This window comes from Myripristis murdjan, chromosome 6 (assembly GCF_902150065.1).
Source record: "Myripristis murdjan chromosome 6, fMyrMur1.1, whole genome shotgun sequence".
Classification (NCBI taxonomy): Eukaryota; Metazoa; Chordata; class Actinopteri; order Holocentriformes; family Holocentridae; genus Myripristis; species Myripristis murdjan.
The window spans coordinates 25212467-25238030 of NC_043985.1; the positions used below are offsets into that span (position 1 = coordinate 25212467).

Sequence of the window (25564 nt, forward strand, 5' to 3'; positions counted from 1 at the left end):
AATGGTGGTCAAAATGGTGATTGCAACTGTGCTGCTCTGATCCGGATGCATTTGCACCACAGTTCAGGCCAATTCTAAGCTTTATTTACACAGCAAATATCAGGAATTTCTTCTTCATTTCAGCTTCATTTATTAATTTATCTCAGTCAAACAATATCATGAAAAAAAAATCACACTTCACACACCAACCTTTACACACACCCATGTTTTCTTTAATTAAAAACATTCTGTCATTCAATACAATATGTACATCTCTTATATGAATAGATAATAAATCAGTACATTACATCATATATACATACCAATGAGTACAATGCAAACCATCATCACCCAAAGGAAGATGGGTTTTGATAGTTCTCTGGTCATTTTCAAGTCTGTAACCCCAGGTTTAAAGACCTGAACCACTGAAGTCACCTGATAAGAGATCGATGTTCAACACACCTATTGTGTTAGCACCCACCTTCAGTTAGAGTACTGTGCTGTCCAGTGTTGCTTCTGCTTTTTGTAAGAAAACTTCTTTTGTACAGCAGAGAAAGATGGGAGGAGGGGGGAGAGAAAGAGACGAGAGGATAAACAGAGTAAAGATTGAAAGATTTTCAGAGGTAAGAAAACAGGACAGTAAGGTGTGATGGAAATAACATATTTTAGAAGCAGAGGAGGAACACAGGGTGAGTCAGACAGTAGGTCTCTATTTCATGTTGCTCTCTATCCAGTCTTTGAAGTTGGCAACATGTGTGTATACTGTGTAGAGGTCAGGATCACACTCTCCCTGATCATAGCCAAAGCTCACTAGTCCCAGGAGTCTCCACAGCCCTGTGCTTTCACCCTCAACAGGGCTGAAAGAGGGGTTCTGGTTGTTACTGGCTTGATCTGTGGCCAAGGGAGGGAGGATAAGGATACCCCCTGTGTCAGAAGGACAGATGTTAGATGGACCGTAGTCAGGCTTCTGGCTGGCACAAAGCATGTTGTCCGTAACACTGACCGGCACGCCATTTCGAGCATACTGCTGCTCGCATGGCACCACGTCAGCAAGTTGCACAACCCCAACCCTTGCCTGCTCATCAGCACCTAAACTTGGGTCAGGTAGAGGGGACCAGCCCGTAACAAACCCTTGCTTAGTTTTCACCTCTCTTCCCTGAGAGCCAGAGAGGCAGAGGGGCAGGACTCGATCCCCAATCCGTGCTTTGTCCAGCAGCTTGATCACGGCCAGGTCTGAGTCAAGAATCAAGGGGTCGTAGTTGTGGTGAACTGCAATGGAGGCCACCTAAAGGACAAAGACAGTGACTCAGAAAGAGGGAAGTCATGATTTGCAAGAGAGAGAGAGAACAAAAAGATGCCGCACAAGAATGGATATGAGTCACTGAATTTAAACAATGAGCAAACATGAAATAAAAAAGTAGTTATTGAAATGAGAAAAGGAGAAGAAATCAAGCAAACCCAGTCACAGGGTGAAAGGACGAAAGGTGTTGCAATGCAGGCTTTCCTTTTCTCCAAGCAACAGCGATGGAGAAATGGATGAACCTTGCTTAGCACTTTATTTAAAATGGGTGTTGTGAAATACAAATTGTGTTAATCATGGTTAGGAAAAATTGTATGGAGTGTTGAGTAAGGAATTTGTATGGAATACACATTGGCAATGAATGAACTAAGATTAAATATAGAAGGGAGAGCACCAATATCTTACCCTGAGGTGCTGAAGGCCTTTGGATTCTCTGTGGTCATCACGGTACTTCTTCCCCACCACCACCTTGATCTTAGCTGCATCCAGAGGGTACACCTTTCCCAGCTCTGTCACACAGTGGGCAGCTACCACTACACTCCTCTGGTTCACCAGAGCCCCACTGCACACCAGCTGCCAGTCCGAGGCCTGATCATGGATGCCAGTTCCCGCTCCACCACCTTTCTTCAGGGACTGTTTCTGGCTGTCTGCCTTGGTCACCATGGTCCCAGCTCCATTGGTGGAACGGCGGTAGATGGCTGCCAGCCAAGGCCAGTGAGCCTCTCCCGGCCTCTCTGGGTCAAAGGTCGGATGCTTCCCACACACTGCCAAACAGGAGATGACAGGAGGACAGGACCGAGTGGGGAAGACAAGGGTTGAAAAGGGAGGAGGTAAAAGCAGGGACAGGGACAAATTCTAAGACATGAGATTGAGTCAACACATTTGTATCTGTCTGGTTGGCTGGCTGTGAATGTCTATGTGTGCGTCTGTCTATGTGAGTGCAGTCTGAGTGCGGCGCATGTTTCCTGTGGTCAGAAATTTGTGGTCGTCTGCTGCCCTCACCAGGTGAACAGGAGACATGACGCCCGCTCCATTTCCCAGTCTTCAAACATGTTCGGCGAGCACTGCCAGAGTGATGGTAATATGGAGACGCACACTCATACTCGATGTGTGTGTAGAGGTGGTGGAAGCCCTGAGGCAGCTGGGAAAGCACTGGGGGGGCTTTAGTTGGACCGCCAGGCTGGATCTGTTGGCCCAGCATAGAAGAGTAAAACTTGTGCACTGGGGTCTTCCTGAGAGGGGGGGAGGAGAAGAGAAGAATCCACATACATACCTCTTAGAGCGAGTAAGTTCTGCAGAAAAGTGCACTGGATGGCATGCAAGCTATTGCTTTTAAAGTATTGTGCCATTAAATCCATCTAGGTTTATGTGTGATATAGCGAAAGTGCTTACTTTTATGCATGTGTGATCTATAGTTAAGCCTCGCTTATGTAAAAGTGTGTTGATGATGCACGGCTATAGCTTCAAAATATAATAAAAGTGATATATGCTACACTTTCATATGTCAGGCATTTTATGTCAGCGATAAGGTTCATTGTGTAACATAATGCTGATTTGGGCACTGTTAAACATACCTGGGTGGAGCCTGTGGAGGCAGGACTCTCTGTCTAACTAGCTCTGACACTTTGGGTTCCCGACATGCTGCAAGCACACACACACACAAACACATCCACACACCAGAATCCCATTAACACCTGCTGTGAGCCAGCTGCTGTGATTTGAATACAGCTAATTGGACCATGGGCTGCTGGGCATGCTGACTAAACTGACAGCGGTGCCATATATTCATCCATGTTGTAATCAGCAGAACATCTTATACCCACATAAATTTATACCTTTGACAGGCAAATCCCCCAAACAACTGACCAACAGCCACAGTTGTACAAAGCACTTAAGTGATCTTAAAAAGGCAAAAACAGATTGTAGTACCTCTCACACACAGGGGTTGTTTGCCACTCCAGGTGCCATCTGGCTGGCACATACGGCGGGCATCACCACTGAGGGCATAGGAGTGGTTGCAGATAAACTCCACTGTCTCAGGCTCCACCCCAGGCAACAGCTGGTGATAGCCATGGTAGAGGCGAGGGAGAGGGGGGCAGCTCTTCTCTGGAAGAGGAGCAGAGAGTGGATGAGGGTGAAGGCCATGGAAAAGGTGGGCTACTGCTCATTCAAGCATGCATTTCCACAATATATACAAATCTTTGTGGAGATATGAGTTTCTCACCGATAATACTTTGGTTGACTTCTTTCTCCTTTTCGGTTTCTTCCTCCTCTTTTGCTTTTTCAGCAGAATCCTCTCCCACCTTGTCTTCTTCTTTTTCCCCCTGTTTGCTTTCAAATACATCTTGAATATTTGTTTTTTCCACTGGCTTCCCATCTTCCCCACCCCCTGCTCTGTACAAGGTATACTGTGTGATGTTTCCTCTGGTGGGAACGGTTTCCTTCGGCAGCTCCGGCGACACCACTGTATTATTTTCCCTCTCGATGTCATTGTTATCAAATGTAGCTGTGTTGTTCTCTGTCGTTTTCACTTCAAATATCTGCAGCGTGTTCTCTTGCTCGGACGTGACTGTCCTCAGCTTGGTGTCATTTGGGCCAACTTTGTCTGGATCTCTTTCTTTATCCACCTGCTCCTCCTTTCGCTCTTTCTCTTCTTGTCCCTTGTCTTTTATCACAACTATTTCTGTGATATCTGTTGTCTTTCCTATTTCTCGAGTTTCCTCATTGCCTATCTTTGTGTCTGGCCTGTCATCTTTTTCTGCTGTTCCCTCGAGTGGCTTTACTACCTCGGTGTCTTTCTTCTCAACCGTATTTAGGCTGTTGTCTGTGTCTTTTCTATCCACTTTATCTTTGCTACCTCCAGTGGGTTTTTCTGACCCAGTGCTTTTTTCCTCTATGCTTGTTTTATCCTTACCCTCAACCAGAGTTTTGTCCCAGATAGTATCATTATATTTATCTTTGCTGCCTACTACTGTTGTATTCTTGTGCCCAGCCTCTATATCTTCCCCACCCACACTTTCTTTTTCGCCTGTTGTTTTCTCTTGGCTTTTATCTTTGCTTTTGCTGATATCTTTGTCACTGTCTGTATCAGCTTCTTTGCCGCTTTCTGTCTCTTTTGCCTTGTCCTTGTCCTTCTCTGCTGCATCAAGTGTGTTATTCACTGGGAATAAAAGACATAAAAAAAAGATCATTAATGAATTGTAAATCTGTTTGTTCAAACTTGATTAGTCATGCTGAACGAGTCTAGGAGATGAACTAATTTTCTGTGACTCAGTATGTTAATATATTATGCTGAAGTGTCACAAAGCATGATGTTATTGTAAAAAAAAAAAAAAAAGGCAAAATGAGCTTAATGTTGTACACTGTTGGCACTGAACTTATCCATTAAACTCTAATTCTCATTGTTCCAGCCACTGGGCCTGACCTTTGGTGCAGGTTGGAGGAGTCCCACTCCAGGTGTTGTTGGCGAGACAGGCTCTCTGGGAGCTCCCACTGAGTTTATAGGGCCAGTAACACAGGTACTGCAGAGCAATGAGGACATCATTGGGGCCGTAAACCAAGAAGTGGTCCCCATGTGCTGGCTTGGGTGGGAGGGCACAGAACCTCTCCATTGGCACTGGAGAGGAGACAAAACAATGCAGGCTTGTAGAGGCTGAGGTTGTGCCCTTTTCCACACTTCACAAATTAAAAAAGGGTGTCCCTGCTGTAGGAAAAACTTCTCAGTAGTATGGTGTTAAAACGCCCTATTAAATAGGAAAGAAGCAAACTTGGTGCAAATCCAATGCATCAGTCCAAACATATAAAAAGGTGGACGCACTCCAAAACAATTTTGTTAGTCTTTTATCTTTTTATTCCTTTTAATCTTTTGAACATATCCCAGTACTGTACAATAAACTGAACAAACATCTGTTTGCCAAAATGTCAAGCTTTTTGAACTCGGCTAATGTTTAGAAGACTAAAAAGCCTAAATCATTATAATTAAAAAAAAAAAAAAAAAAAAAAAAAAAAGGCGAACAACATTGTTTTGGAATGTATCCACCCTTTTATATGTCCACACTTCCCTAATCTCAAAATCATTTTTTTAATAATTTGGCAGAAATAGTGTTGACATCATTCTCTTACCACACTTTGGGGCTGGAGCACTCCAAGTGCCATCTTTCAGGCAGACGGCAGTGCGAAACCCCCGCAGCTGAAACCCAAGGTCACAGTGGAAAGTGATGCGTGCCCCTGAGTCATGAAACAGACCCTTGGTGGAGCCATGGGTGGGCACTGGAGGCCTGCGGCATCCCACCACTGAGTGGAAACACACACATGCAAAGTTCAGGTATGAAAACTTGTGATTTTGTTTGTTCTCTTCAAAAAAAAAAAAAAGCTGGAATATCAAAATAGAGATTCATGGGAGTTTAGGAGGCATCCACTGCATTTCTCAAGCAGCAGTCCAATACACCTCCATGGTAATAAAAGACCACACAAACAGATCATACATGACCCTCAATGCCGTCTGATGTTTGCAGGTCAGACAGGTAGCCCGGGAAATTCACAGCCTCCAATCTCGTAATTCTGTATTGTAACTGGCATTTGAGACATCCCAGAGCTTTAAAATTACACCCTATCTTACAGACTCATTAATGGATAATTTCACCCTACATGGTAAGTGTGAACAGTTCACAATGAGACATTAACACGTGGCTCGTAAATGAGGAAGAAATAGAATGCCCGCAGTAAAACAGCTTTAGTCATACTTGAGTTTTCCACTACTATAAAACTGCATTTTATGAAGTGGGTAGCAGAGAGTTGAGAGTGTGGAATACTGTGTGTAATTCCTCAGATACTAACCACCAGCAAAATACCACAATTCATTTCATAAATACAGCAAATATAATATAACTCTGCTCTTCAGCCATTTTCATGCATGTGCTATTTCTTGCATCTCAGTTTTGCTGCTTTCATTTGGACTGATTGAGTATAAAGTGTTTATGTACAATATCTAATGGTTTGAGAGGTCCATTATTATGGAATTCACTAAAAATGACCATGAAGTTCTTTACCAGTTTTGAAAACGCAGTGAAAATAAAATAAAATCTAATCTAATTTCAGCTTGAACTAAGCGTATGCAGGGATGCATTTTGTTTCCTGTGTGTATTTACACTCTCTGGATTTTTATTTTCTCTAATTTCTTTTCCATGCTTGCTTGTTTCTTGTAGACACTTATACTGCTTGTGTTGTGTTTTGTGTCTTTTATTATGATGAGTAATGATGCCTTTTTCTTTTAAGTGGTTAAAATAAGGGGAGGACTCCAAATAAGCCATCTAGGCTTTTCTCCCACATGCACTGAAAATTACCCTTTTTTTTTACTTTTTAATTTGTGTTTATATTAAAATAAGCTGCAGTTGAACACACATACACCCACACACACACACTGCATTCCTACTACAGTGATCACACTATTACACCACTTGCTGTGAGACTGTCCCTCAGGAGGTTTGCTGTGTTGTTGACTTTAAATTGGGTCAGATCCTTGAAATGCTTTGGCTGTGGTTTTACAGCTCCAAACCAGGGAACCCTCCCTATAATCACTGTCTTTTAGCCTTAGAGCATTTCGAGCCTCCAGTCCCTTATGGGATGGAGAATGCTTTTGGACATCCAAACGTGGAAAAATAAACTGTGCTTGACCTTCTTTGAATAACATGGAAAAACGTTAAAACGCCCTGAGGTTCAGTGGGCATTGTTGTGAGGTGTTGAAATGACAGGCTGTTCCTGTCCTCTCATCTCCCGTGTCAGAATCTATCCATCTTTTCTCCAAAAAAATCCCTCTCCAAATAATGAGTTGGGTCTGCATTAGGGAGGAATGCTAACAGAGGATGTTATGAATAACGACGCATACGTAAATCACCATTTCCTCTTGTCACTTCTTTGAAAACTACATTTAAATAAGATGAAATAGCCAAGCAGAAAGACAGGGGCCAAGAGAGCATGTGTGTATGAGAAAGAGTGAGAGAGAGAGAGAGAGAGAGAGAGAGAGAGAGAGAGAGATGATTTCCTACCGTGAATTCTTACAATAACATGTCAAGTTCTCTCTCTCACGCAGAATGAGTTTTAGTGCATGATTGCAATTAATGATGATAACTGGAGATCCAAAATTTACCTGATGCAGCTGACCCTGAGAAGAAGTGTAGACTATACATTTACACACATTAGGGACATGAACGTTATCCCAACAGTCTTCTGTTAAATGAGCAGCTGAGAATTCCTTGTGGGAATACAGATGAATACGTAGTGTGTGGAATGAAACTTGTGCATTTTATGGGCGTCTACTCCAGTGGAAAAGCTGGCTCATGTTATAGAAGTGGGATTATTTCACCATTAGTTTTATAGACTCAAATTTAGCCCTGAAAATGAGACCACCAGAAAAAAACGCAAGTGGGGCTCTTAGGAAGTCTGTTTTTGCGGGGTCTTAAAGAAGGTGTAAGGGGCATAAAAAACACAGGTCCACATCCAGACGCCCATAAATAAGAGCCCTTGTGGGCCAAAGTCACTCTAACCACACCCTGAGGGAGCGTTACCCCACATGGTGAGGTGGTTCTGGCAGTGTGGTGATGGAAAATATCACCTTATATCACCCCCAAGTTCCCCAACTTTAGGGAAACTTGAGTGTGATATAGAGTGGGTCCTTGACACAGTAAAATCAAATAAATATTTTTGCCTCTCTCTCTTGATATTTCTATTGTGGCCTCATTTTTCTACAGTTCCCCCCACATTCCTTCCTTCTCCTTCTTTACCACTCACCTCATTTATTCCAAAGCCGTGCAATAGGTGGATCCGTGCTGTTTAATTTCATGCAGCTTTATCTGTTAGGTGGTCACTGCAATTTGCAACCCATCTGCTGATACTTAACACATATTTCCTTAACAGCTGATTGGCCACAGCCATAGATGAGACTGACCAAAGAAAGGGAAGGCAGCTGGCCTGAAACCAGTCCAAACCACAGATCTCTCCCTTGTGACAGTGAATCACTGTCTGCCTTTAGGAAACAACAGCCAAAAAACTTAAGCTGAAAGGTCAAAGGCACCATTGACTTTGGATGGGTTTGTTGTTGTTGCACATTAGCTGTACCTGATCGCTATCGCAACATTACCAAGTCAATTCTAAGACTTGGTTTCTTCAAATGTCTTATGCGGTTCACAATCAGCAAACTGCCTTACGCAATGTTTTCACAAAAGCTACTGTTGTTTTTGCCCAGTGACTTAACTGGAAGACCTCTTTCCCCTCTCCACTTTCAGTTTCTTGTGAAATATCAGCCTCATGTACCAGTATGGTCTTACTATAGAGGCTTTTTAGCCATAAATCACAAAGACTCACCGTTTTCACACCTCTTGCCTGTATAGCCAGCCAGACAGGCACAGTGATAGGTGTAAGAGGTATCCAAGATACAGGTCCCATCATGCAGGCAAGGAGAGGAGCTGCATGCTGTAAAGATATGAGTATAAAAACAGAAGCTTACGTTAAGCAACACACCGATACATCCTGTATGCATAAACAACTGGTTCTATAGTGCATGAGGTTCACCACAAGATTCATGCTGAAAGCTGAAACCATATGAATGCCATTTCCATATACCACTGCAAATTCTGTGGGGATATTTCCGCACAGCAAGTCTTTGTTTATTTTTACTGGACCTGCTGTTACCACTGGTAAAGTGTGTGTGTGTGTGTGTGTGTGTGTGTGTGTGTGTGTGTGTGTGTGTGTGTGTGTGTGTGTGTGTGTGTGTGTATGTGAGTGCATAGCAACTGTATTTCAATATTATGAGCAGGGCTAGTTCAGTCAGGAAACTCTCCCCAGATAGCATCAGCTGATTGGTCGCCTGACTGGCGCACTTTTCATAGTTAACCAAGCATCATCTCTCTCCCTACATTCAACGCCCTTTGAGAGAAATGTCAGCTTACCTCGACAGGTTGCTTGTCTAGCTGCCCTGCCGCTGCTTCTCATGCTTTACAGCATCGTTTTAACCCTCCTCCTCCCCCACTCCGCCTGTTTACATCTGTATTCATGTTCTAGGGGGTAGGATTGCATTTATCCCTTCAAAATATGTGTATGCAGCAGCGATTTCTGAACATAAATGTGTTCAAAAGCTAACATAAAAGCAGATCTAGTGCACCAAATTCAAGCCAACTGTAATGCTTCATCGTTAATGAATACATTTCCTATACGTGAGTTGACTTGACTGAAATCATGTGTACAGCAGTTGTTTTGTTCTTGTTTTTTGTGGTAACTCATGGTTTGTTTAAAACACACACACACACACACACACACACACACACACACAGTTGCCACTGGCACTTGACTCACCTGAGCTCTCCTGGAAAGTGGCAAAGAAACCGTCAAAGTTCTTGTAACCATCAGACACAAAGAGAACGTGCAGGGTGTTCCCCGTGCTCTGAATTGGGGCTGGTCGGTTGTTTCCACAGAAGCGGCCAATAACACGTGAGTTGATGCTGTCGCCATCGCGGACTTCCACGTAGTCATAGCGACAAGAGTGATCAAATTCCAGGCTCAGCATCATGAACCTAATAATGGAAACAAAAAACAAAATGTGTCCAACAAGTGCGCACCGCCTTGGACAATGCCACTAGGATAACTTAGTGGTGTTCAAGTTAGCTGATGTTCAAATTAAATGCACAATAGCAGATGACAGCAGCTACAGAAGGGAATAGAGCATTCTTATGAATAGTTTCCCCAATCAATAACACTATACTTGCCTTAACCAATTGAATCAAAGGGTGATGAATGGCAAAGTTCCTGCCATGCACCTAACTGCCAATTGCACCTGTTTTCCACTTACAAATTGCATCTATCACCATCTCTATCGCCTTTCACACTCATATCCAAACACACCTCAATTCATTTCATCCCAAAAAAAACAAAGAACCTTCCCATTACAGTCGGGGATTTTATATTTTCCACATCAAACAGTTTAAAATATTCTCACTGGGCCTGGACTCAAATTGAATAGGAACTGAACCAAATGAAGTAAACCGACTAAATGTGCCACTGTACAATGTTGTAACTCCTGTCTTTCTGGTATAACCAAAGTTTTCCTGGACTGCGAAGGCACAGTTGGGTTTCCTGGCAGTGCCACAGTAGTTGGCATCGCCGTACTCCTAGACACTTTCATTTGTAGCCAGAAAACACGTAATGAGCAGTAATCAAAACTACTGAATGTGTTAGCAGCTGCAACAAGTGATTTGCCCTATTTTTCAATGACGCACTTCTTTCAGTAGTGGTGTGGAGTGTGTGTCCCCTTTTCCCTCGTATTAAGGAGATTAAAGTGTTACCTTTATGTTTATGTGTTTTTGTTAAGTGTAAAAAAGGTTAGTGGAAATATATAGCCATGTAATCCACTTTATTCTTGTATTTTTTTTTTTTTTTTTTTTGGTTGTTTTTGGTGACCAATCAAAAAAAAAAAAAAAAACAGAAAAAATATGACAAGTATTCATATACAACAGAGAGTTGTTTCAGTTTGCAGTTAATAATAATTTTATATGAGCCATGGTGACATATTAACATTTAGATGAGCCACGATGACATATTTGAGATGTAGTATTGTCATAACAGATGCTTGGCAGTGACAAGAACACAATTAATGCACGTCAAGCAACAGCTGCCAAAAGTCAATATTTGGTTTTGCAGCCATGGCAACTGAGAAACTTCTTTAAAAACATATGTAATCCCATAATAAAAAGGTAATTTATAACTAACATTCATGCTGTGCCCATTGAACAGTTGATCATATAAATGACATTACATTTATGACATTTTTAACAACAAAGATGGCTCTCTTTTTGTTTTTGTTTAATAAATTTAAACATCAAACAGTTATGTGTGTGTGGTTGAATTAGGTATTTCTTTAGTATTTCTGTTGCTGGAGTTATGCAGCCTTTTGTGGCCTTTTTGGCCAATTGGCATGAAAGTTTAATTGTGTCTTCTTTGCCCCATGACCAAGCTTTCCACCAAGTTTTATCATGTTGCATGAATCTCTTGGAAGTTTCATGCCTTTTTTGATGGGCCATGCCCCATGTTTGGCCAGTCGTCATGGAAAGTTCATCTGTTCTTCATCTGCATTCGGAAGTTATGCACTGCATTGGCAGGTTATCAGTCATGCTGATAAATAGTATCATCCTCGCCAGTAAAAATCTCTTCATTTCTTATCAAACACTGTAAATTGCCCATAAAATATTTGAATATCCACCGTGCATAAACTTGTTTTTCTAATAAAAAGGTGTTGATTGTATATCATTATTTCCAAAACAAACGGTATGACTGCTGTTTGTTATGGTGTGAAATCTCACAGCCATGTGCCAGCATTTCCAAAACATTCTCAGCATCTTTTAATACACTCAGGTCATTCAGGAAGTGTGGTTTTGAGGCATGTTTTAACGAGAATTAAAGTGGGTATAATAACTGTTGAGATAAATTTATATACTCCTTAAATTCATGTGTTGTTTGGTTTAGTGGTAGAGTGTGACTTTAAGAGGTCTGCCAGCTGGATAAGGACAACCACAGGATGGGAATTTGAAGTCTGGGCTTCTACAGAATGAAGTATAAAAAAAAAAAAAAAAAAAGACAAAGGATTCTACCTGTCTCACCTCAGCACTGATAAATTTAATTTCATTGGTCTATCATTGAAGGGCTTATGAAGTACTTGGCATGAGACCAAGTTTACTAGTTTTATCCTCTTTCAAAGAACCCTCACATATTGTGCTAAATGTAGTCTGTGGAAGCTCCCGAAAAGCCCTGCAAAAGTAATGTAGGTTGCAGTTCCGTAAATATATTGTCTGTGATTTGCGTACATAGCAAGGGCCATCCCTGCAGTTATCCAGAAGAGTGAAAGGAGAAAGAAATAAATACGGTCAGGAAAGTGGTGCCAGAAATTCTCCAGAGGCTCAGTCCAGAATCTTTTAGTCCATATGTGAGCACAGCAGCTCTATTTAATTTAGGGCTCTCTGAAGCGTTTATGGTGTAAAGGACATAAAAAAAAAAAATGTGACATTCACTGCTACATACATTTGGAGGCAATTAATCATGTCCATATTGACGTTTGCCATCACAGCATGGCTTGCACCTGGCTGTCGACGTACATCACAGTTCGTCATGACTGTGAAGTTCAAAGTAGAGCTTTATACGGTGTGGAGAGAAAAAAAAACAACTTGTAATCATTAAATATCTTCTTCGTGCAGGATAATCCATTATAGTGTGTGGTGACTCCAACTGTATGCAGCATCTGTGTTGCTAAAGCTCTGCAAAATAGGCTGACTGTAAAAAAGGTTTATGTGTAATGGAGAAAATGATAGAAGTTGAAAGTTATCATAGGACTGAAAAGTAATAACTTTCCTGAAAATAGGGAATTGTGGTTTCCAAACTGGTGTAGACTCTAGCTTGCCTTCAGTCCCTGACACACAAACTGAGTGGAAATTTGACTTAAGTGGGCCAGCCATTAATAACTATTACAGATGGACAATGAAGATCCCAAGCACTGATCCTGTCATGCAAGATGAAACTGTGGCAACTTGAGCCATACTGGTAGAAATATTTCCTGTATTCTTTACAGTTTGCAGCAGACACAAGCACGTTTTTGTAGATGTAAGCCAATACAATTATTTTTCCCCATAAAATAGCTCTCATTTTTATTCACTCTAAATCAATAAGCTCACACTGAGTTGGTGTGCCACTGAATGGACTCAGGTGTACCTTAAAGGCTTGTTCCAATTTTATGAAAATCAATGCCAAAAAACATTAATAGATTAAAAAAACACTTGTCCCCTTCAGATACAAATGATGCTCATAATTTTATTGTGTTTGCATGCTCTCTTGTATGATTATATTGTTTTTTTTTTTTTTTATGTGACATTTCCAATAAATGTACTACCGTATTTCCCCAATTAATAGCCCAGGCGTTTAATACGCAAAATCAACTTGGACCCCAGGCGTTTAAAAGAACCAGGCGGCTATTCGCTACAGGCCTTTATTTATTTTTACACTGACCTGCACCAGGCCATTATTGTGATGACAGTTACTGTCCAACATATTTTTAGTTCAAAAGTACTGTAAGGCATAAGGTAAACATATCTGTCCATACAAACATAGTGCAAGCCACTCGCGCTGCGAGTCGTTCCCTCTGACACTTCCGTTTTCTGTCAAAATAAGAATTAGTTGGTCGATTTAAGATTACAGCGCACCCTTTTTTCTAACGTTAGCTAGCTCTCTTATTTTGACAGAAAACGGAAGTGCCGCACAGTTATTGTGAGGCTAACTGTTTACTTCTGCAAAAATAAGGTGAATAGCCTTATTTTGGGTTTACTTCAGTATAATGCAAATAATCGCCATGGCGGTTATTCGGGTGGGTGTTTAATACGCAAAATGGGTGCAGACCCCCGGCATTTAAAAGAACCAGGCAGCTATTTGCGGCCTGGCGATTAATTGGTGAAATACGGTATGTGGTGCATTTTTGTGTGGATGTACCAGCTACCAGAAGAGAAAGTCTACTGACCTGCAGACTTACCCATTACAAAATAAACTAATCACTGACAAATTAAGTTATCTCTCACCTTTGACATTTGCTCAGTGATGATATAGGGCAGGTAAATGACAGGACAATAATAAAGGCAGCGGTCTTATAATTTTACCTGAAGTCTATGGTAAAGGGGCGGTCCACCTGTATGGTCCACTCACACCGGGCATTGGTGGGGTAACTCTCCAACACCAAGTGACCCTGCCGTTTACGAATCACCCCTCCACACTCTGAAAAAAGACACACGGGAACAGCGTCCAGATTTAAATACAAACAGCTGCCAATTATTTTTGGATTACTCTTTCAAGTATCTATGTGCAACCGCTTGACTTAAACACTGATGCCAAAAGCAATTACATGTAGTTTGCCCAAGCCACTGTAAAATGTCAACATGGAAAAAAACGCCTCTTTACGCTAAACACACATAAGGAAACATAAACCCTATAGGCACAAGGCCAACAAAGGCATGCAACACTTTGGCTCTTAATAACATGTCTGTTTCTTGTGCCCCACGGCAGTCGATTTGGATATTGAGACACTTGTAGTCACTATGCAAATGTTACATATTATAGCATTCCTGGATGTTGACTGATTTGTTATTTCAGCTGCAGATATGGAAAGCCTCCTGGGCATTTGACTATTTGATTGCCTTCCAAGCTGGCATAAGTGTCCCACATGAAGACAGATCAGCAGAAAAAAGAAGACATTCTGTATGGATATAATATTTTATTAATAGTAAAAACATGCAGGATCCGTTAACTGGGAGCATGAGACTACTCACTCATGCAGTCTCCACCAGACCAGCCGGGCCGACACTCAGCGCAATATTTGCCATTGATGAAGAAGTCATCCCTGGGGCCCCATGTCCCGTTGTTGCAGCGCTTACAGTTTTCAAATATACTGCAGCCTGAATGAAAAAGAGCAAGGTGGGTGTGGGGGGATGGGGTGGAAAGAGACAGAGACAGAAACAGAAGCAGACGAAGAGGCACAGGTCAGACAGACAGAATAAACAGAATGAGGATTGAAGTGGACATTTAAACCTTTCGAGGGGAACGTGATTCTTTCTCCAAACTGGCAACAGTATCCTCAAACAGCTTGAACCCGATCACCCACCTTCACCGAGACCCCTACCATGTTTCCTTTACATCAGCTCTGCTAAACTCATCAAGATCCTTTTCCACTAAAAAAGAACACATAAACACATAGCTGCTTCCTGAAATAGAAATGTGAAGAAAACTCTCCAAACTGCTTTTTTGGAAAGATGGATTTTCAATTCAGTGTCGCTCCGTCTGTGGGCTTTTAAAGGGCAGTCAAGAGTGAAGGGGCGTTGTATGACCTGATTGCAGGTATGGCTGTAAAAAACAAATGTGCTATAGATGTATACGGGGTGGTTTATGGGTATACTCAGGGCTATAACAAGCACATTTTTGTGTGTTTTACAGAAAAAGCGTGATGTACAGGCATCCATTTGATTATGAACAGCTGTTTTTTTTTTCTATAAAACAAAAACATGTGCATGTGAGAGCTGTGAAGAAGAAAACATGACATGCTTCCATGATTGGGTAGTGTCAGGGAAGATAACATGATAAGGAAACGTGAGAATGGGGGATAATTTTGATTGTGTGAGCTTGTGACAACATGTGCAGACATCCCCATACACCCTCATGTACACTGACATTATGTGTACATCTGTGAGTAGAAATCCTACACACATTTCATTCATGAATCAAAGCTCCAACTGTGATCTTTTTCTCTTTTATTGAGTAATTCAAGAGGAGAAGCCAATGCGAAGTTGGCCAAGACACATAACATATTAGATCAGACATTAAGACACAAGAGGTTATTTTAAATCTCCCTATCAGACAGTTTGGCATGCTGCACCGCAAACAGCTGTGTAGATGATAGGCAGCACCGTGCATGGCAGACATGTGAGAGAGAACAGATTCAAAGATGGAAATAATGGATATGGGCTGACTATGATTAACAGATTCATACTTTATAACTTTCAAATCCAGCCAAGGAAATGCAGTTTCCAAGACATCATCAAATGGGCCTATTCATATTCAAAGACTGCTAATTATAGGGGTGGGCCAATCTAAAAATACTGCTTGTTCCCATATCTGACGTGGAGCGATTGTGTATTTGACTGATTGATGTGGTAGGCCTACCTGGATGGATAATGCAGGGGTCACACTCGTTGATGGCATTGCGGCAGCAGGGCACGGCGTAGCCCACAGGAGTGCCCTGGAGCGGGCATTTACAGCGGATGACATCATACTCGCAGCAGCCCCTGCACATCACATTCCACTCTGGGCCGGGGCAGTGATTGTACAAATACCTGTAGTCTGAGCAAGATGAAAATTCGGGGTGAGCAGCAGATCACTGAAACCAATACAAAGGCAAATGTTGTTTATTTAACCATGCCTGTAAAAATGTGGGTTTGATTGGTCTCAACTGGGAAAAACTGTGTGTACAAAAGAGTGGAGGATTAGTCAAGCATTGCGTGGATTTAAAAAAAAAAAAAGAAAAAGAAAAAGAAAAAGAAAAATCTTAAATATAACAGTTGCGCCTGTGGGAAAATGTGAGTTGGTGTGAGTTATGGTCAGCAAAAGCCTGAACAGTGGAAAGTGTTCATGACAAGACTGTGTTTATCCATGCTGCATGCCCTTGTCTGACTGGTGCTAAGTGAGTCTCCCTGTGAGTGTCTGGTTATTTCCACTGCCATATGGTTGATACCTTCTGTTTAGGGAACTCTATATCCCTTAGTAGTTTACCCTACCTGTCCATTCAGCCATGTGTTTTCTTCATACTGTGCTACATCAGACATCATAAGCTCAGTAATGGCTGCATACCACAATGGTCAAGTAATTGTCATGGAAAACAGGATCAGATTGTTAATCTGACAGTGGTTTATACATGTCAGTGCAAACACTGACCTTCCCCTCCTCAGTTAAGTTTTTACACAAAAAATCCAAGTTTAATTGGCCTGGAAAGCAGCAATTCAAGGACCTTTTTTCAGTCTGAGTGGTCATGATTATGTAACTGTGGATTTAAGAGCTGAAACAGAGACAAGTGGAAATTCTCCTGTGGCAGATGTGGAGGGAGACAACTTACAGAAGCTACACTTTAAACTTGGCACAATACCATTGCAGCATTTTACACATACCCTCCTCCGACCCCAACAATGACGATAACTCTCCCTCTCCCTTTATCCATCCCTCATCCCCAATCATTTATACTCCCTCGAACTTGTAAGAACACATACAAATTGCTTTTATTCCCTAGTTTCTTAGTTGCTGTTTGTATTGTTTTATGTAGCCCATAAGTGTTATGCTTATGTTTTGTGAAACAATTTCTACACATGTACATGTAGTGGTTTTATGTGGTAGCACAGTAGACCTGCTATGCTATCATTTTGTCTTGTGCCGTCCACCTCTCTGTGCCAAAAAGAGGGGCTTAAATATGCACGTGGCTATATGCACACATCCATGTGCTTTTATATATTTTTGCGACTCAGCATGCTTCTACATATTTATATAACGGCATGCTGACACAAGAAGGCCCGGACCCATACATGATTAATCTCTTAGAGGCTGTTAGTGGACAGTCAGCTGGAGAGGAGAAGTACAGATGTCTTGGAATGCTATGACACATTCCCCCTGCCCCCTGACATTAATGAAATCATAAATTGTATTTCACTCCAGCCACAATCTGGCCTTCTCCTTAACTATCCCGCTCCTCGCCTGAAGAAGTACGTCAGAGGACTGAAGTATGTCACATACTTTAACATGGATCACACACAAAGTAACCTGTGCAATTGCCATTAGGTCAAATTTATGGGTGCTATTTGAGGACAGTTTTCATCATGGCAACACTATACTTTACAAAGCTGCTGCAGTCATTTGGCAATATATTGTTTGTTTTGGAATATGACAGCTTGTTCTTTTTTGCTGATTTATTGCTTTGCTCATTTAAGCGCCGGGCTCGATCAGAATGATGGCTGAACCTCACATGTATATTCAGAGCCTCCCCGCTCCTTCTGTCCATCATTGCCGTGATGTGTGATGGACCTCTGGGCTATGGCTTGGTGGGGGTGTAACCACCAAACCACCCATCATCACCCATCACCATTGTACCATGTCCATGTGTCACACTGAACCCCACTAGTGGTTTTATGTGGTGAGAAAACATGTAGACATAAAATCCTTCAGCCTTGTTTCAATCACTGTTCACTTTTTTTTCATATGTTCTTATGTTCTTCTTTTGTCCTGTGTTGTCTGCCTCTCTGTGACTAAAAAAAAACGAGGTCATATTTTCTGCTCATATTGTCATTTTTGTGGATTTTCTTTCACCAATTGTGAGTACCACAAACATGCTTGGCATGGGCATGGCCTGTTGGACTGTATGTTAAGAGAAAAAGGACACAGACAGAGAGAGAGAGAGAGAGAGAGAGAGAGAGAGAGAGAGAGAAAGAGAGAGAGAGAGAGAGAGAAAGAGAGAGAGAGAGAGAGAGAGAGGGAGAGAGAAAGTCAGAACAATGGCACTGAGTATTTGTTCATTCCACAACAAGAAACATCTTTTGTTTGCCATCCTTTGTTCCAGTCAAATCTGGGAATGCTGACCTTAACAGAATTTCTCAATGCATACTTCTATATAATCAGCAGTATTTGCATACCAATAAGGCTAGAGTATGGCTCTGGGATTTGACAAAAAAACAAACAAACAAGGATTTGGAGCACAAGATGTATGGAAGCTTTTAACTTCTTCTTTTTTTTTTTTAAACTGTTTTTTAACCATTGATTGCAGTAGTCTGCGTTTCTTCAGTGACTGTGCACCAGGAGTCCATTCAAACTCCCATCTGCTTTCACTCACCTACATTAAAATGCATAAGTCTGTTAATAAGCTACATAAGTCTGTCATTGTTATAATTACAATAAGATGGGTATTACATAAGACAGAGGCTTGGTATAACCTTTTAACCTTTTGGAGTACCGTGCAATAAACAATATTGCAGGATACAAACAATACTTAAAATTCTCTTGAGGAGTGTTTGGGGATGGAGAGGTGTGATGACTGCCACTTGGGGATTGAGAGGTGCTGACCCCATCTTCTCTTCTTATGGGACAGCTTTACTGCTTCCTTGCTGAGCTTGCATAGGAAGCTGGCCTGAGTTACTGCAGGACCTGATTTATAGGACGTAAACATAAAAGGGTCAAAGGACTTTATGAGCTGGCCTGGTAATGCCATTACATTGATTGCCATTCTGTGTCTTACTCTGTGGCAGAGATACGGTCTCATGTGGTTGAAGCCGCCCTCAGCACATTCCTATAGAAGATTATTGCCTTGCTCCTATTTATGATAGGATTATTTCACGGTTTCCACAGGTGTATTTTATTTGTCATCCCTCTGTTCTGTATCTAATGCTCTTCTCCTATAGGGAAACAAACAGTTTTCTGTGTTTACATACTATGAATGGATTCAGTTTGTTGAACTCCAGCTCTGCTGATAAGATTGTTATGTTTTCTCTACAGCGTGACTCTGAAGTTTCTCCTCAGTGTTGGCTGGAATGCATTTTTTTTTCTAATCGCTTGACTACTGCCTCCTCTCCTTAATAACTGTTTACTGATTTGCCACACTGAGGAAGATCATTTCTGCAGAAACTGTGGTTTGGCTTGTGCTTTGTGGCCGGAACGTATTCAAAACGGAGATAAGCTCAGCACCTTATAAACATACATGTGTGAAACATCCAGGTCAACACCTGCAGATTACTACAGACTAGATAGTAATTTTGAGTGTGACTTTACAACTTAACTGTTCAGGAAAGTTTGAACAGGTGTGGAAGCACACGTGTGCAAGGGTAGGCCTACCAGTGAGTGAGCGAGCAAGCACGCAAGCACTTATGCATATGTGTTTGTGTACTGTATGTCTGAACTCTTTGAACTCTTGGTTAGCAATGGTATTTCCTCTGAAATTAGTTGTTGGCACAAATACCCATACAAATACCAAGATGGAGAACATTTAATTGAGAGTGTGGGGGAAATAGCAGAGCCGTGCAAATCTCACTCCAATTATCATTCATCATTAACTTCTGCTCCTTAGGCATGCAAATTGCACCAAAGGCAGTGAGTAGCTGTTTTGTTTTCTGCATTCTTAATCTGATCTTGTGCTCTGGTTCACCTGTAACTAATCACAAACTCTGCTGATTTTGACACTTGTTAGAGTCTGCTCAACATTTGCTTTGGTGTTGTGATCCATGGTTAGGCTTAGCATGATCATCCTCTGACATGGTCTGACAAAAATGTCTTGGTATTTGTGGTCAAGTCTGTCCATTTTCCCCAACACATCCATAGTAACTACCCTTTGTGTGAGAAGCCCGCTGGCATTAAGCCATAGACACATCATGTATCAGCAGATCACAAATGCTATTTTTTTCCTCCTGCAGCTGAGCGTGCGGATCTTTGTGTGGGTTGTTTGGCTTTTTTGGTCTTATGTAATTGGTATCTGCTTTTTCCATTCCAGATGTTGTACTCCTAAATGTACTTCTTGACACGAATGTCAAGAAGCCATAGAAATGAAAATAGCAATAATCCAGGCATCTCTACAGACACCTCGTCGCCTGGTGGGGACCCCCTTATTTCTCACGGCACTCCCACCTCATCACAAGCCTCACAGTGAGGTTGTTAGCCTGCCTGCCTCTGCTGCACACCTTTGATGTGGATCCAGAGACAGATATCATTATTACTGGGAGCGGAGAATCGGCCATGGAATTTCATCCACTTTCCTCCAGGGATCAGGTGATTTCTGTGTTTCTGTGTGTGACCTTACCACCCCGCTGGAGCACTACTCTGCTGCTCACATAGGACGGCCAGCAAACACTGACCTCCGCAAAGGACAGATCACAAACCTTTCATTTGGCATTTTGTTTTTCTCTGCTGAATCTTTTCTCTCTTCATATATCTATTCTGTGTTAGGAATGCTTTGCATGTGGGCATTTAATCACAGATACATGCACATGGTGTATGCACTTGCATGCACACATACAAGTGTGTTCACAAACAGATTCAAAATATTTCTGCAGGTGCTTGGTTTGACCCCTAAGGGCATCATAACTTTACCCATAAGACCATCTCAGCTCCAAAATGAACAAAATGTTGGCCATTCCCGGAATCATCTGTATCCATTGGAGTAAAAAAAAAAAAAAAAAAAAAAAGAAAAAGAAAAAAGAAACAAAAAAAACCTCAAGGTCAGCATCTGCAGTTTTGCATCAGCACTGACTTGTGCCCAGGCTTGCATTTGTAGATACAAGCTGCCTTCAGGGTCTCAGATTTTATTATTGAGCTCTTATTTCCTATCCAAATATTATCAGAAATACAGCCATGCATACCACTGTCTCTGCCACTGAAACCTTTTATTTTATAGATTCTCTTCCTCCCTTGCTGCTCAGAAACATTATCTAATCAGCATGAGCGAATGTATCTGTCTGTCTCGCTATGCATCAAGCTCACAGCCACAGCTAAGGTATTTTCAACACCCAATGAAGCTAGACATCCACAGACAATACAGAGAGTTTAAGAGGAGCTTAGAGTGAAGATGGGGAGTTTGAGATGAGCTCAATACGCTTACCTAATACTGCATTAGAGATTAATTCTGTCTTTGCAGCTCTGTCACCACTGTTAAACATGCATCTCTGTATACGGCAGGTTCTTGTTGAAAACTGAGTTTAAATCTCGGTGAAGCAATCGTGACACTTTGTACAGTGCAAGAAATTGAGAAATTGTGTCAGGAAAAAGGTACTAGAAATGGAATGGCGAATTACGTCTGCTACTGAATCAAATGTTTCCCCACAGCAAATGGTGCTTATTTGACACTGACGTAGCATGGAAAAATAGTTGACTTTATAGCTGCTGTGTGTGTGTGTGTGTGTGTGTGTGTGTGTGTGTGCGCGCGCACATGTATGTGCGAGTGTGTCATTCCTTTTGCTCACTGCCCACAGCAGCTGTCTGATATTTTGAGGCCGGAGTGATTTAGCTGTCGTGGAACAGGAAACTCCCAGAGGAGCTCTGTCGGCATTACGTATCTGTATGCAGCATGATCCCAATCATACAGAGCTCAGTGAGCATCCTGTACATTGTTTTAAATAACCCTTCCCTAGGAAACCACAAACCAAACGAAATACCCTATCACTCTATTATCCAGTTTGGTGAAATGGTATGTACACATGCTAGAATGTAGGTCAAACAGGAGCCTGAGATATGCACATTTGTTTTCAGCATTTGGCCACTGAAATTGGAATGAACTCTTCCCCTTAATATGAGACATTATTTTTCCAAATAGTCATGGGCTTCTTTTTGATTTAACAAAACACCCCTGCCAAACTTCTCTTGTCCCTAATGATATATATTTCTTTCTTATTCATGTTTTACTGCTCTGTGCACGCTTCTCCTAACGTTGGACTTTGTTTCCTATTGCTAACTACCCAGTAACCCCGATCACCTCCCTGTGGAACTTAGCTAAACACAGCATGAGGAGACCAATCACTAACTGGACAGAAGGAAATGTGTTGGATGAACGGGGGACATGTCAGGATTCAGAGGGTGGATGAGCCGAAACAGGAAAGAATGTTGCGGCTTTGCATAGATCACACAATCCTCAAGGGGGTCTCTTTCAGGTAGAGACACCAAAACACACACATCCAGACATAAACACATGCACAAGTACCTCTGCTTCCCTTTGAAGAAAAAAAAAAAAGACCCAATCAATGTCATCCAAAAACACACACATTCAGACATAGACATGCACAAGTACCCCTTTAAAAAAAAAAAAAAAGCAATCACTGTCATCCCTCTTATGTGTTGCTCAACAGAAAATCGTCTGTCATCAGCTGATTATACACAAGATTATGAAACAAATAGCGCTAAATCTGACTCAGCAAACCACACGATAAAGTACCCAAATCTGCCAGAGTGCTGTTTGCCAAAGGGCACAGTCTTAATCGTCGCAATTTAACACAGTTGTACTCTCCCTGGCCCTTATAAATATGTGTTTGTGTCTTCTCCTTCGCCAGCATTGCAAACCGAAGGGATTCTTTTCCTGCGTGATATTTATATGCACTTCCAGAGAGTGTGAGGAGTCAGCTACAGGGCAGAGGTTTGGATAAAAGCCTTGGAGACAGTGTGTATGGTATACACATTACCATGAACAACACGATTGACTCAAACATGACTCATGTCTTCCTGCAGCAGTTCAAGTGGTCACCCAGGGTAAACAGGCAGAGATGATCTCAGAGACAAACTCACCCACAACAATCTTTAACACTTTAAAGAGACTCGCACAATAGTTACTGACTGCCAAGGCTCTACATTGCTATCAGGGCTCTAGGAATGTGTGTGTTGCAATGTTTTGTTTTTTTTTTTCTTCAACAGATGATCATAGAGTTCTTCAGAACAATCTCCCAATTTATCACGTACACAGAATGACTGTACTGAGTAGGAAGAACAATGATGATCACACATACCGTTTTAATTGGACACAAAAGTGACCCAATACACAGCAAATCCCCACTTTGCATGTAAAAACAACAGCTGTAAACTCTAGTGCAGCACAAGCTCTGTTGCACTGTTTTCCTTAGCTCCCCCTTTAAAAAAAGGTCTATCTTACATCACTCCCTATAGGTCATCTTTTACAAGTCTCCCTAAATGCTTTTCTGCTCTTAAAGAAGAGGAGGAGAAAGAGGGGATTGAGAGAGTGCTGATGCCAGCTTTTTGAGAACAAAGGGCACAGACCGAGAGGCTGTGAGAAAGATAGAGATAAAGACAGGGAGGAAAAAGAAGAGCAGTAAAGGGTAGAGACTTATGGCTTGCCAGTCTCTTACCGTAGGGCCAGGCTGTCCCTTGGGGCAGCGAGATGAGGATGAAAAGGGAGACGAAGAGGAGCCAGCCCTCCTTCCCAGGGATACGGGTGCCGGTACAGGGGAGTGTGTGGGTGCCCCCATGGGCTCGCCCCAGCTGCAGTCCCCGTCCCGCAGACAGCATGCTGCAGTCTGGAACTCTGTTTACTTTCTGAACTCAGCTGACATCACCTTCTCTCTCCCCTTCAGTCCTGCCCTCCCCCTCCTTCCATCTCTCTCTCTCTCTCTCTCTCTCTCTCTCTCTCCCTCTCTCTCTGTCTCTCTCTCTCCGTCTGTTTCTTCCTCAGTCTCTCTCACTCTTTCTCCCTCTCTGACTTCTCTTTGGCTTCAGGTTACAGTCTCGCATGGAGTTCCACTTGGAGTGGTCTCCCAAAAACTCCCCTCGCTCCGCTTGATGGGCGACGTCACTGCTCTTGAATGAATGCAGGCTCCAAACTTTTTTTGCTTAACTCATTATCGTCTCACACGGCTCTACACACACACACACACACACACACATACACACACACAAACACACACAATGTAAGGAAGCACATAACTTATCTACTCTGGTTTCAAAACATTTACAGCAATAAAAGTGTATGTATTGGACCACATGCCTTCCTCACTGTGGTGATAATATTTCCACACCTGAGTTATGAGTTTAGGTTATACACTATGAATGCAAAAAAAAAAAAAAAAAATGTCAGCCTAAAAAACTAGTAAGGTAATTTCTAATCCATGTGTGAAAAAAGTAGGTAAAATAAGTTTAAGTGGGTTTACTATTGATTGCAACTGTGATGTCACAAAATCAAACCAGTGAAAACATTGTCGTTAATATGGACACACACACACACACACACACACATACACACACACGCACACACACTCCCCACCCCACCAGTTCAAATTTCCTGTGATCCCCTGAGTGTTTTATTTCGACTGGATGCAGTACTGGAATTAATTCACTTATTGTTCATTGCACACTGGGAGTCCAGACAGCAAGCAACAGCTAACAGAGGACACAGATCAAAAGATTTAGATAAAAGAATCAAATATCCCTGGAAAGTTCCAAAAACAGCAGGATTTAGGATTTAGACCAAGGAGCGCATTAGCACTGTTCCAGTGTATGTGTGTGTGTGTGTGTGAGTGTGTGTTATTATTTATGTGTGAGAGATAGATAATGAAAAAGACTGAAACCCGAAAAAGGCAAGAGTACTGAAGAAAACGGAGGAATGGAGGGAACATGATAGGGACGGAGGGAGTGAGAAAAAGCAAAAATCAAGAAAGAGAAGGAGGAGGGAGTAAAAGAAATATTGTCTGCCTCACCCTGCTTTCTATCGGCCTTTCACCACCTCTCTGCTGTTTGTCCAGATGCTTAATGGTTTATTATGTCAAACCCAGGGCTTTCGGGGTTGATGTGGACATGTGCTTAGTCTTCTCCGAGAGGCCCGGGGCTGCACACCGTCTCAAACCACAGGAAGGAACATACAGCGGCTCTGTCAGTGGTGTTGTCATATAATATAGACATCTCCCTATGTAGCTTTCAAAGTACATACATTTGGGTAAACATTTCAAACTGTTTCCGCTTGGTTACATTATTTCACTTTGGTGTGACATCTGCTTTTAGTACTGCTACTGCATGTGTTGCTAGGTAGTCAGCCACCAAAACAGGCTACCCCCTGTCATTAGTAAGGATGTAACTTGTTAACTTTTCCGACCCACATCAGAAAAACTAGAGAGACTCGACTCAGAAAATAATATGGTTTTAGTGTTGTGGATTTTGTTGTCGTGTTTTTTTTTTTTTTTTCCCCACTTGCAGTTATCGATAAAG

General features: G+C 41.9%; 1 protein-coding gene across 1 annotated transcript; it reads right to left on the minus strand.

Moving 5' to 3' along the window:
* Positions 1-207: 207 nt before the first annotated feature.
* On the minus strand, positions 208-23896 carry pamr1b (peptidase domain containing associated with muscle regeneration 1b). Its single transcript, XM_030052720.1, has 14 exons — positions 23716-23896; positions 16013-16189; positions 14626-14751; positions 13960-14074; positions 9626-9843; positions 8639-8746; positions 5402-5572; positions 4704-4895; positions 3504-4439; positions 3209-3385; positions 2854-2920; positions 2282-2511; positions 1685-2043; positions 208-1264 (listed from the first exon to the last, which is right to left on the minus strand). Exons 1-14 carry the CDS (start codon positions 23873-23875, stop codon positions 689-691), a joined length of 3612 nt encoding a protein of 1203 aa, XP_029908580.1. The 5' UTR covers positions 23876-23896; the 3' UTR covers positions 208-688.
* Positions 23897-25564: the final 1668 nt, after the last annotated feature.

What these genes read in the sequence shown, in the direction of transcription:
- pamr1b (XM_030052720.1), bottom strand. Translation starts at nt 23,875, where the DNA reads ATGCTGTCTGCGGGACGGGGACTGCAGCTGGGGCGAGCCCATGGGGGC. An exon ending in TGCTCCAGCCCCAAAGTGTG is followed by an intron (nt 4,896 to 5,401) that starts GTAAGAGAATGA and finishes TCTCCTCTCCAG; the next exon opens with TGCCAATGGAGAGGTTCTGT. An exon ending in ACAACCCCTGTGTGTGAGAG is followed by an intron (nt 2,921 to 3,208) that starts GTACTACAATCT and finishes GTGTGCTTGCAG; the next exon opens with CATGTCGGGAACCCAAAGTG.